Below are 13,632 nucleotides of genomic sequence, written 5' to 3'. Positions count from 1 at the left end.
CTGTTTATGGCCCCATCCAGTCTGCGTCTCCTCAGCCACTGGCCCTGGCGTTCCTCCCACTGCAGGTGTGAGTCACCTGCACCAGTCGGAGACAGGATCCCGCTGGGAGTGGAGGGGCTGCTGCATCGCTACAGACACGCACACATTTACATCAGTATATCATTAAGATATGAGCTGAAAATCTGACTAGTGGGATGTCAGCTTTACAGTGACAACACTTATCAGCACATATAACACACTTAAAAGCATGCTTCTTCAGGTTTAGTAAGCAGAAACTAAGACAAACATAGTTAAGATGTTACAATGCCAGCCCATGCTAAGAGAGTGAAATGACCACAACAAGACAAGACTGACTTGTGACACGTTAGAAATGTTAATTGGCTGTTATGGCTGGAAGTTTGTCCCATTTCAAATCAGTCAACTAATCTGAGGCATTGAAAAAAGCGTTTTTATTTATTGAGAACCAACGGACTGAATTCACCCCTCCAAGTTAAATTGATTTTTAATCTTCTAAACCGTAAAAAGTAGTATTTGACATAGTGGAGAGCAGGTGTTTGTGGAGAGGGTTTTGATAGGTTTTTCTGTAAGTTACCGTGGAACGAGGGGATGTGAAATTACTGCTGATGGAATTACTGCTGGTAAATATCTATGAGAATAAAAGCAGAACATACAAACATTTAAAATTAAAATTAAAATGGAAAGTATTTCAGATGAACGAACAGTTGAGGCATCATACAGAGACTCACAGTCAAAAAGATGCTTCATATGACTGAAAAAGATGTGTATGATATGGGCAAACTGAATATTACTCAACGTTTTCATGCTAATACTAGTTTAGCATGTTTTGTTTTATTCATGGTCTAGACAAATGTGCTGTGACCTCTAGACAGAATGGGCTCTGCACAAAAAAGCTACTCTTAAGTATTAGCAGAGCATGCCAATATTACAAACTCAACCCACACTTATGGGTCTGGAGTCATCAAGCTGAAAACAAAATAATATAAATGTAATTTAAGGCATAGTAGTGAAGAAATGTATATTTAAATTGAACAGTAAATATTTCAAAATTTTTGAAACACAAAAACACTTTATTACAGACATTTCTCTTTTTTCACTCCACCTGTTTGATTTCAGTCTTGAGCTTTCTGATGCCCGTACGCTCCGTCTTGGTGGCCCCTGTGTGTCCAAGCTCATGGATGGAGATGGCGGGACTGGTCGCTGAAGACTGAATCGGACGCACTTTCACATAATATAGAGCGATTAATGAAGAACAGCTCACACAAGAGATCACAAGAGTAGCAACATGCCTGTTTTTGAATAGGAGTATAAATTGTGTGTGTGTGTGTGTGTACGAGGAGGCAAAGTCCTCAAAGTTTTTATTTTTTTTTCCAAATGTAAACATTATTACACTATCAGAAAAAGAAGAAAAAAAAGCTATTTAATAGTTAACTTTTGACTATTTTTGAATTTTTTACTTTACCTGCTGGTGTTGCTGTTGGACAATGTTTCTTTAGTAAAAAACTAGTGATTTATACACTTTTTAATGTTATATTGTGTAATATTGGCAATGTTTTATTTTTGTACAACAAATTTTTCTCCCTTGCATCCTTGGCGGCAATGCCCCAGATAGATAGATATATGCCATGAAAGAAAGGATGTCCCTGGTGGTGTGTTCAGCACTGAAAACGTGATTCTGCCCCCTCTGGATGGGAGGTAGATGGCATTTTGTAGCAGTGCTGTGCAACAGATCTGTGAGATACTGGTCAAACATGTCTCCAGAACCTTCTGCGGCAAAACAAACCAGCACTTATCATCTTAGTTCATATGGAGTATTGTGCATATGTAACGGAGGCCAGCGAGTAGGTGCTGTGAAGGTAAACCTCACTCCCCTGATCTTAAGAGACGCACTAGCGAGACGCGCTAGGGGCTGCAGTCTTTAGCCTCCTTGTTAGTGCGTCCGCCTCCCATGCTAGAAACCCGGGTTCGAGATCCACTCAGAGCGAGAACGAGGTGTGGCGGTGAGGACCCGGGAGAGCGGGGTTACATTGGTGCCGTGACCCAGATGGGAGTGAGGTTTAGGGGGGTGAGTGTAACGGAGGCCAGCGAGTAGGTGCTGTGAAGGTAAACCTCACTCCCCTGATCTTAAGAGACGCACTAGCGACTGAAGCTAGGGGCTGCAGTCTTTAGCCTCCTTGTTAGTGCGTCCGCCTCCCATGCCGGAAACCCGGGTTCGAGACCCACTCAGAGCGAGAACGAGGTGTGGCGGTGAGGACCCGGGAGAGAGGGGTTACACATATGTGCATATGTTATGTTTAGGATGATGGTGTCCCCAATACACTTATTAACTAGCTTTAACCAACAGGATCAAGAATAGAGATGCACCGATATTAAAATTCTGGACGATAATGATTATTAAAATTCTACTCTATCATAAATTAATTCAAAATAAAATACTGAAAACTTAAATCAATCATATTAAATGTTACAAGTGAATTTATGCATCACAATAATGTACAGTATGAAAAGTGGATATTCACTTTGAGATTTGCTAAAGATTACATTTAACAGTGCTATTAGATTAACTTTTGAGTGTAGGTGATTTCAATGCAAAAACTAATCTCTAAAATCAGTAGATAACTGATACACAGTGTTATTTTAATATTAGTTTTATGCTATTATAGATTCATATAGTATTGATTTATATTTTGAATTAGCTTTTATTTTTATATTTTTGATTTTAACGCTGATAATTTGTCATGAAATTTATTTTTATATTTTTATTAGTTTTGTATTTTTATATTTAGCTTCATTTTATTTTTTATTTCAGTTTAAATTCAGTACTTTCAGTTCTTCTAATTCAAATTATTTTATTTTATTTAGTTACCAATGCAATATTTCTCATTTTTATTTACCTTTTTTTTGTTTTCAGCCAATATTTATATTTTATTTCAGATTTATTTAAACTGTAATAGTTTAGTTAACAATAACAACACTACTGATATGGTACAGAAATATTGAGCAATATGCTGGTCCATCCGCTTGACCAACACTAACCAGCATAAACCAACCTTGAATCACCAACACTTAATGTGGTCTTTTCAGTGAGCTATGCATATATTTATTTTTGGGGGGAGAAACGCTTCCCAAAACAGCTGTATGCGAGTCAGTAGGGATACCTGAGGGCCCAAAACTCTCTTCCTCCTCCTCTTCGTATTCCTCTAGCAGATTCTCTTCAGAGTCTGCGTCTAAGAAGCTGAGCTGGGTGTGGAAGGAGGTGGTGAGGAATAAGGAGAGGTTTGCCATCTGCACCCTAAAGAGCAAAGGCATTTGTGGTGTCAAATAAATCATCTTTGTGCCTTAAAAATCATACTATGGCTCTTTTAATTATTACTGTCACAATTTTTCTGACCTTGCGCCTGCAAAGTAGCCATCTTGAAGCTTCCGGAGGGTAGAGAGGATACAGGGGTCAATACTGTCGCCATCCTCAACTAGCCCAATAACAGAAACAAAGAAAATGTTAATATTAGCCTGTGCATATTACAATATGTTCAGACGGTACCATCGAACAAAAGGTTTTACCCAGCATGCTCTGTGTGATAGGGAATGTGAGGGTAGGTCTTCCAGTCATCCGCCAGCAGGATGAGAGATAAGCAAGCTCTGTACGCAACATCTCCACAATCATCTGGTTATCCAGAGCCAAGTAGAAGTGATGCTGGTCAATGAACTATGGGAAAAATATATATTGTTATAATGTTTTTTTACATTTTTAATTTTTTTGTAGTCTGACTGTAGAGTAGTTCTTCTACTATAAAATACTTGCATGTGAGGTCATTTTTATTTACCTGTGGAGTGAATGTGTAAGTACCATTTCTGATCTCATAAAACTTTGAAGTTCCCAAGACACCGATGTGCCTGTATGGTCGCCCACTCAGATCCAGTTTTTTACAGTTACCTGTGCAATGGAAAAAGGAACTGGTTTGTATCCAAGAATCTTAAAGACTTTCTACTAAATGCAGTTTTACAGATGTAGCCTTTGTTTACTCTGCCTGCCTCTGTCCTGTTAGTCATGGTGGATCTGGATCACTTACCCAGTTTCACGTAAATGTGGCTCAGGATGCGAGCTGGCATGACCCGGATGGGCGAAACATCAGAGACGGTCTGAACCTCAATCCCTTGATCCCTCAGCAGCTGCTGGATCTGCACTGACTCAGCCACTACACTCACTAAACAGAACAAATAGAGCTGCTGGCAAAAGGTCAGTTTGCTCTATTCAGCAAATTATAGAGTCAAGATCAAATTCAAAATTGAGCTTCAATAATGAATTGAACCTGCTCCTTAAATGGGCTTCAGCCCAAAGCAACCAGCTGAGTCCTTCCTACTATGTGGTAGATTTTCATTTCCCCTAATATAAAATATTAAATACTAATACAATATTAAACTCCCACCTTTTATAGATGGAAATCATACGATACAATACTGTTTTTTATTGTATCATAATCATATATCACATGTGCTATATTATATATGAGCATATATATATATATGCTATATATTTTAACATGAAAAATGTCTATTCAGTTTATTTGTTCTTGAAGCAAAATCTTTCAAACAATGAAAAATGTTTTTGTTATTGTGGAGTATTGTGCATATGTTGTGTTTTGGATGCTGGTGTCCCCAGTAGACTTATTAACTAGCTTAACCAACAAGATCAGGAATAGAGATGCAGATATCTAAATTCTGGATGATAATGATTAGTAAAATTCAACACTATTTTGAAGTAATTCAAAATAAAAACTAAAATCAATCATATTAAATGCTACAAGTGAATTTAGGCATCACAATAATGTAGAGTATAAAAAATAGATATTCACTTTGATATTTGCTAAACATTACATTTCACAGTGCTATTTAAGTGAGTGTAGGCAATTTAAATATAAAAACAAATCTTTAATCAGTTTTTAAATCAGTGGATATCTAATATATAACAGTGTTGTTTTAGAATTATTTATATTATCGTATTTATTCATATTTTGAGTTAGCTTTTATTTTAATTTTTTATTTTAACTCTAATAATCATATTTTTATTTTTATTAAAAAATCTGTCAAGTAATGTGCTTTTGTCATTTTATTAGTTTTATGTTTTTTTATATTTATATTTAGTTTTATTTTATTTCAGTTTTAGATTCAGTAATTTAAGTACTTCAAATTCAACTTATTTTATTTCAGTTGCCAATGCCAAATTTTTATTCACGTTTTGTAAGTTTAAGTTTTTCAGCTAATATTTATATTTTATTTCAGATTTATTTCAATTTTAATAGTTTATGAATGAATGATGCATTTATATAGCGCTTTATTGTGTATTGCTGTACACCCAAAGCGCTTTACAATCATGAGGGGTTGTCTCTCCTCAACCACCACCAGTGTGCAGCATCCACTTGGATGATGCGACGGCAGCCACAGGACAGCGGCGCCAGTGCGCTCACCACACACCAGCTACAGGTAGAGAGGAGAGAGAGACATAGAGCCAATCAAGTGGTTGGGGATTATTGGGAGGCCATGATTGACAAAGGCCAGGGGGGCAATTTGGCCAGGACACCAGGGTTACACCCCTACTCTTTACGAGAAGTGCCATGGGATTTTTAATGACCACAGAGAGTCAGGACCTCGGTCTCATCCGTCTCATCCGAAAGATGTTTAATTAGCAATAACAACACTGCTGAAATGGTACCCTAAGAAAGACCATTCTGGTCCATCAGCTTGACCAACAATAACCAGCATAAATCAACCTTGAACCATCAGCACTTAATCTGCTCTGAAAACCCTGGTTTTCAGCAGGGTATGTATACATTTATTTTTTGGGGGAGAGATGCTTTCCAAAGCAGCTATATGCAAGTCAGTATGGATACCTGAGGACCCAAAACTCTCTTCCTCTTCTTCTTCTTCTTCTTCCTCTTCCTCTAGCAGATTCTCTTCAGAGTCAGCATCCAAGAAGCTGAGCTGGGTGTGGAAGGAGGTTGTGAGGAATGAGGAGAGGTTTGCCATCTGCACCCTAAAGAGCAAAGGCATTTGTGGTGTCAAATAAATCATCTTTGTGCCTTAAAAATCATACTATGGCTCTTTTAATTATTACTGTCACAATTTTTCTGACCTTGCGCCTGCAAAGTAGCCATCTTGAAGCTTCCGGAGGGTAGAGAGGATACAGGGGTCAATACTGTCGCCATCCTCAACTAGCCCAATAACAGAAACAAAGAAAATGTTAATATTAGCCTGTGCATATTACAATATGTTCAGACGGTACCATCGAACAAAAGGTTTTACCCAGCATGCTCTGTGTGATAGGGAATGTGAGGGTAGGTCTTCCAGTCATCCGCCAGCAGGATGAGAGATAAGCAAGCTCTGTACGCAACATCTCCACAATCATCTGGTTATCCAGAGCCAAGTAGAAGTGATGCTGGTCAATGAACTATGGGAAAAATATATATTGTTATAATGTTTTCTACATTTTTTATTTTTTTGTAGTCTGACTGTAGAGTAGTTCTTCTACTATAAAATACTTGCATGTGAGGTCATTTTTATTTACCTGTGGAGTGAATGTGTAAGTACCATTTCTGATCTCATAAAACTTTGAAGTTCCCAAGACACCGATGTGCCTGTATGGTCGCCCACTCAGATCCAGTTTTTTACAGTTACCTGTGCAATGGAAAAAGGAACTGGTTTGTATCCAAGAATCTTAAAGACTTTCTACTAAATGCAGTTTTACAGATGTAGCCTTTGTTTACTCTCTGTCCTGTTGTCCTGTTAGTCATGGTGGATCTGGATCACTTACCCAGTTTCACGTAAATGTGGCTCAGGATGCGAGCTCCGGATGGGCGGATGGGCGAAACATCAGAGACGGTCTGAACCTCAATCCCTTGATCCCTCAGCAGCTGCTGGATCTGCACTGACTCAGCCACTACACTCACTAAACAGAACAAATAGAGCTGCTGGCAAAAAGGTCAGTTTGCTCTATTCAGCAAATTATAGAGTCAAGATCAAATTCAAAATTGAGCTTCAATAATGAATTGAACCTGCTCCTTAAATGGGCTTCAGCCCAAAGCAACCAGCTGAGTCCTTCCTACTATGTGGTAGATTTTCATTTCCAAAATATTAAAATATTAAATACTAATACAATATTAAACTCCCACCTTTTATAGATGGAAATCATACGATACAATACTGTTTATCATTGTATCATAATCATATATCACATGTGCTATATTATATATGAGCATATATATATAGATATATATATATATATGCTATATATTTTAACTTGAAAAATGTCTATTCAGTTTATTTGTTCTTGAAGCAAAATCTTTCAAACAATGAAAAATGTTTTTGTTATTGTGTTATTGGGAATCAACCTACAGTTTTTTTTTAAATTATAAACATAATCCTTGAGGAAGTCACATTTGTTTGATGAGAAAACAACTGGTTAAAAATAACTTAGCAATGAGTTTTTTGGTTTGTTTGAATTTTATGTTTTTGTGGTATTAGTTGTTAGTTAGTCGTATTATTTATATATTTAGAAATATATAATATATATATTATATATTTAATTATATACAGTATGTATATATATATATATATTTATATTAGTGCTGTCAAACAATTAATCACGATTAATCGCATCCAAAATAAAAGTTATTACATTATATATGTATGTGTACTGTGTATATTTATTATGTATATATAAATAAACACACACATATTTTGAAAATATTTACATGTATATATTTATATTCTTATATTTTATATTATATATATATATTTAACATATAAACATAATATATTTTTCATAAATATATACATGATAAATATACACAGTATATACACATATATTATGTAAACAAAAACTTTTATTTTGGATATATATATATATATATATATATATTTGTCTCAAACACGTTGATCATTGTTCACATTATTAGATATTATCATACAGATTTCTATAATATCATAATTTTAAAAGTTAACTCTCACATGACCTAACGGTCACTCCCTTAAAGAGCAACCTTTGCCCTTTATCTGTTTATTTCCTTAATATCTTCTAGTAGCACTTTATATCTTATTAATTTTGTTGTAAAACTATTGTGTAAGTTATCAAGTTATACAGTAATTAAAAAAGCTTAAGTGCCTGAGTTTGACCAAAACATATTTCAAAAAATCTGGCATATCGGATATCCTTTTCCCATAAATTACAGAAATTCAAAAGGTGATAACATAATTTAAGGTCTGTGTCTAAATATAGCAAAACCTAAAGAAATAATATTCACAAACCTTGAACAACAACATCTGGCTTGAATTCTTTAGAAAATCGCCTATTCAGAGGATCAATCTCTCCAGGGGCCAGAAATCCCTAATTAAAATGAATCATTCGTCAAATATCAGTAAAAGGAGCAGAATAGTTCAAACACAAAGAACTGCACAAGAAACACTGGGACTACTCTATTTTGACATTTCCCATGTGCACATAATCAACAAAGAAACCAAAGGTAGTGCTTCAACACCTGACAATCATATCTCATTAATTTGCTGATTACATATAACATTTCATATGAAAGTGGACCCAGGATCTAGTACCTCTGCCAGCAGACAGGCCAGGATATACAAAGACTGGCCCCACATGTGTGGGAGCTGGCCAGCGACCACACGCTCCACAGAGCGAGGGTTTCTGTACTCCTCCTCAACCTGAACAAGAAATAAATGCACAGATGAGCAACAGATTAAAACATTTTACACAGAATTGTCTATGTCACAGTTACTGAGCAGAGTGCAAACACCCATTCAACATGAATTAATTTTCAGAACTGGCATAATTTAGTACACATTTTATGCACCACTGTGTTTTTACACACAAAATATTTGAAATGATAAATGAAAGGAATATTTGAATATTTGAGATGAAAAAATGAAAGTGAAAGTGAATGAAAGTGAAAGTGGTGTGACGTGTAGCCAAGTATGGTGTCCCATACTCGGAACTTGTGCTCTGCATTTAACCCATCCAAGTGCACACACACACACACACACACACCGTGAACACACACCCAGAGCAGTGGGCAGCCATTTTTGCTCAGGCAAGTTGGAGATTCAGTGCCTTGCTCAAGGGTATTAAGGGTGGAAGAGAGCGCTAGTCATTCACTCCCCCCACCTACAATTGCTAGTACCGAGACTCAAACCCGCGACCTTTGGGTTACAAGTCCAACTCTCTAAACATTAGGCCATGACTGCCCCCTGCCCCATTCTGATGTGTATGCATGTGTATGATAAATGATAAATAATAATTTGTTGCAGATCAAAATTAGATATTGATGAAATGTGCATGGCCTTGATCTGAGTAAAAAAAATGGTATTCACTTTGTCAGCGGGTACAGCATAGAGTTCAGGCACCAGACGAATCCCGTGTTTGCCCCTGATCAAAACTCCATCAAGAGCCTCTCTGTACTCCTGCACCTGAGGAATGACACAGCTGTCAATCATTACTACATACTGTCTCCATGTGTAAATGAGTGGGAGTTAAAGAGATAGTTCACCCAAGGTAACACTTTATTTTAAGGTGTCCTTGTTACACACATCCATGTACTTACTATTATAATAACAACAATTAATTATGCATAATTACATGTAAGTAACCCTAAGCCAAACCCTAATCCTAAATCTAACCATATCGAAAGTACATGTAGTTAATTAATATTACTCAGTACTTAAATGTATAATTACACAGTAACAAGGACACCTTAAAATAAAGTGTAACCTCACCCAAAAATGAAAATTACCTCACGATTTACTCACCCTCATGCAATCCTAGGTGGTATATGACTTTTTTCTTTCAGATGAATACAATCGGAGTTATATTAAAAATGTTTATAATTGCAGTGAATGGGAGTCGAGATTTTGAAGCCAAAAAAGTGTATCCGTCCATCATAAAAAAGTGCTCCACATGGATCCGGGGGGTTAATAAAGGCCTTCTGAAGCGAATCGATGCGTTTGTGTAAGAAAAATATCCATATTTAAAACTTTATAAACCGTAATCTATAGCTTCTGCTAACTGTTGTACGCACGTTCACGAGAGAGTGGCGTTTCAGCGGATGACGTAGGACGTAGGCATAGCGGAAGCTCTAGAGAGCCAGGACATTTTTAATATAATTCCAATTGTATTCATCTGAAAGAAGAAAGTCATATACACCTAGGATGGCTTGAGGGTGAGTAAATCATGGGGTAATTTTAATTTTCGAGTGAACTATCCCTTTAATTCTCATTTCTAAGATTTACTGTAGCTGCTTTCAGAATACAGGTGAGTATTTATAGGATGGCCTGTTCGTACCTGCTCATGGTCTTCATTGAAGATGCCATCGAGTATAAGGTAAGTCCAAAACACTGGCCACTCACATTCAATGCTCTCAAAGAGCTTCAGCTCAGCTGGATCATAGTGAAGGCGAGTGGGGTCCTATCACAACCATAAAAACATAGAATGCACTCACACTGTCAGAGAACTAGCCACAAAATACTCATTTTGTGTAAAAAATAAATAAATAAATAAAGTGTCTGTTACCTCTTTTGGGGTCCTGTATCCATCTCGGATGAATCGACAACAGCCGTAACGTCCCTAAAATTATTGAAATTTGCTTAAAATTGTTTGTTAATTATTTTTTTTTTAAATAAAAAAAAAAAGCACCCACAGTTGCAAAGGGGACATAGTGATGGAAAAAAATTTGAGATGGGAAGAAAATTTAAATGTCAATGTTTCGCGTTAACTTCAAGGGAAGTCGTGGCCTAATGGTTCGAGAGTCGGACTCGTAACCCAAAGGTTGTGGGTTCGAGTCTCGTACTGGCAGGGATTGTAGGTGGGGGGAGTGAATGTACAGCGCTCTCTTCCACCTTCAATACCACGACTGAGGTGCCCTTGAGCAAGGCACCGAGCCCCCAACTGCTCCCCGGGCGCTGCAGCATATATGGTGTGTGTTCACGGTGTGTGTGTGTGTTCACTGCTGTGTGTGTGTGTGCACTTTGGATGGGTAAATGCACTCGGGGGCACTAATTCCGAGTATGGGTCACCATACTTGGTCACATGTCCCCTTCACATTTCACTGGGGTTGCATTCCCCAGAGAAACTTCCCATTCACTTGCAAAAGCACTAAAATGTGTTTTTTCCTCACACTTCACATTATTTTCATCATTAAGGATTTGAGAGTGAATGCAAAAGTTTTTCAAGCTAACACAAAAACAATTCAATATAATTCTTCCTCCCATCTCCCATCATGGTGATTTTACCATCACCATGTCCCTTTACGGGCTTCATAGAAAACACATCTGGCATAGTGTCATTGTTTTTTTATAATACAATATAGATGGCTCATTCTGTCTCAAGTGGTCCAGAAATGGTAAAGTTGGTTGCATGATCATTTTTAATTTCCCCCCACTAGAGATAATCAACCTAAGAGTAAGGGGAATTTAAAAAAGCATTTTCTTACACATTCTCGCACCCATAAAAATACAAATTAAGTAATAAAATTTAATTACATTTCAACCCTGAAATGTTCTGAAAAAAAACATTACTGCTGATACTTCAATCCTATTATAGACTGACCGTAAAAGTGGAACCCTGAGCAATCTTGGAAAAAAATGGTAAAGCAACCTCCACTGGACCACTTGAGATGGATAGCATAGCCCTTTCCTTACCTGCAACTTGGAGATGATTTCACTCTTGGTGATGTTGACCAGATCTGCATCCTCCACTGCAAACGCAGGAAAGGAGATTACAGAGAGCAGACCGGCATCTATCTCTTTAGAGGTGGAAGCTCGAGGAAGCATTGAGCACAAGATAGACTAGAAACACAAAGAGAAACAAGATGTTTGACTCAGGAAATCATGGATAACTCTTATTGATTGGAAAAAGCACCATTTTAAATGTGAAATCACTGACTTAAATACTCCAGAATAAACCTGGAGTGCATCTCCCAAAAGTAGATCATATAAATCATTGGTGCAAATAATACTTTTGGGAAATGCAGCCCTGGTCTGTAAAATAATAGCCAACTAAGAAGCAAATACAAATGATTAATTTACCTGACAATGTTCTACTTCATCTGGGAGAACATGAATCACTGATTTTGGGCCTCCATGAGCTCCAAACAAGTCAAGCTCATCAATGGCCTCCAAAGCTGCCTAAAAACGAACAAAAATCAACTTCTGCATGAACAGCCAGACCAAATGAGACCAGATGACTCTCCTACCTTAGCCATTCCGACAGAGCTGCCGTTCAGTTCAGGAATTCCTTGATTGGTTTTGTCTCCTCTCTCCCACATCCCATAATCCTGCAGGGGAGTGTGAACAGGACTGTGATACCGGTTTAGTAACTCTGTTAACTAAGAACTATGAGAACTTACAGCCACTTTGTACGCTGCCTCGATGTAGAACACCAGGTTCTGGATAAACGCCACCTCGTCCAAGTTAGATATGATCCGTAGACCTGAGATACAAGTTTTAATGATAATCAAAATGGTTGCTAAAAATAGAAAACACCACAGCACAAGAAAAAGCACAACCCAACAAGTGGAGGCTAAATTTAAGACCCCATGGAAATTTATGAGCATGTTGGGTTGCTTTGAGCAAATATTTGCGTTATAAGCAGGCCTACACACAATCTGTGGAATAATTTTTTCACATATTCTGCTCTAGTTTCTGGGGAAAATCTAGAGAATTCTGTGGAATGGACTTGCAAAACTGTACTACCTATGCTTTGTAGCTGAAAACATTTTTAAGTGTACCAAAGTAGCAAATTAACCAATTCATGAGTAATGTGGAGAACTTTGTAAATGATAGCCATTTCAATTTTGTGCAAATCTGTGAGTTCTGGGAGGACAGATTCTGTAAGGACCTGGCTATAAATACTCCTAAAAGTTGTCAAAACTTGTTTTACCACTTATACAAGTTGAAAATTTCAAAAATCATTTGATACAACCTGCCTCAGATTTCTTGTCAACACAGGAGTAAAAACTGTGCTGTCAAGAAATTTCAAGGGGTCTTAGAGGGATAGTTCCAAAAAAATAAAATCATTTACTCACCGTCATGTTGTTCCAAACCTCTGCAGAACACAACACCTTATATTTTGAGGAATGTTGTAACCCAAGCAGTTTTGGTGACCATCTGGAGAACATGCCTCAAAATCTTGTGTTCCAAATAAGAAAAAAGGTCGTGCAGGTTTGGAATAACATAAGGGTGAGTAAATGATTGAACAAATTAATTTTCATTTTTTGGGTAAACTATCCCTTTATGGATCAATCCATAGATTGTTCGTCTCACCTGAGGCGGTCATCTGAGCCAATGTGAGCAGGTACAGTGAAGTGGCATCAACCTGCAGGTGCCCCCACTGATCATCTCCAACCACTGTGGCACAGGTAGGAGTGTGATATTTGGCATGCAGGCAGTCCTTTGTGCTCTGTGTGTGTTTGAACTTCTCTACCTTTGCCACCTGCAGTAATATGCACATACTTAGTCAGGTCAAAAAGGTGTGTGTTCAGATGTCGGCAGACATGAGCTCAAGAATGAACGATGAACAGATTAATAAAAGAAAGTATAATAACTATATAGCTA

The 13,632-nt window shown here is 37.3% G+C and overlaps 1 protein-coding gene across 1 annotated transcript in view; it reads right to left on the bottom strand.

Annotated features, from left to right (window-relative positions):
* Positions 1-13,632, bottom strand: part of LOC107551782 (phosphorylase b kinase regulatory subunit alpha, liver isoform-like) — a 22,137-nt gene that overhangs the window by 4,399 nt on the left and 4,106 nt on the right. Inside the window, exons 4-21 of the mRNA XM_016233508.1 lie at positions 13,342-13,510; positions 12,426-12,508; positions 12,273-12,353; positions 12,106-12,204; positions 11,719-11,865; positions 10,592-10,645; positions 10,364-10,486; positions 9,397-9,492; positions 8,623-8,730; positions 8,320-8,398; positions 4,089-4,223; positions 3,843-3,952; positions 3,580-3,724; positions 3,410-3,488; positions 3,177-3,310; positions 1,643-1,785; positions 593-646; positions 77-128 (exon numbers count right to left, since the gene is read on the bottom strand). Of these exons, the coding sequence (XP_016088994.1) occupies positions 77-128; positions 593-646; positions 1,643-1,785; positions 3,177-3,310; positions 3,410-3,488; positions 3,580-3,724; positions 3,843-3,952; positions 4,089-4,223; positions 8,320-8,398; positions 8,623-8,730; positions 9,397-9,492; positions 10,364-10,486; positions 10,592-10,645; positions 11,719-11,865; positions 12,106-12,204; positions 12,273-12,353; positions 12,426-12,508; positions 13,342-13,510 (1,891 nt within the window). The remainder of the gene's footprint in view (positions 1-76; positions 129-592; positions 647-1,642; positions 1,786-3,176; positions 3,311-3,409; positions 3,489-3,579; positions 3,725-3,842; positions 3,953-4,088; positions 4,224-8,319; positions 8,399-8,622; positions 8,731-9,396; positions 9,493-10,363; positions 10,487-10,591; positions 10,646-11,718; positions 11,866-12,105; positions 12,205-12,272; positions 12,354-12,425; positions 12,509-13,341; positions 13,511-13,632) is intronic.

The sequence above is a fragment of the Sinocyclocheilus grahami genome, unplaced genomic scaffold (genome assembly GCF_001515645.1).
Source record: "Sinocyclocheilus grahami isolate Dianchi unplaced genomic scaffold, SAMN03320097.WGS_v1.1 scaffold433.1, whole genome shotgun sequence".
In the NCBI taxonomy this organism is placed as follows: Eukaryota; Metazoa; Chordata; class Actinopteri; order Cypriniformes; family Cyprinidae; genus Sinocyclocheilus; species Sinocyclocheilus grahami.
The sequence above is the reverse complement of the archived record's forward strand: the minus strand, read 5'-3'. Positions and strand labels throughout refer to the sequence as shown.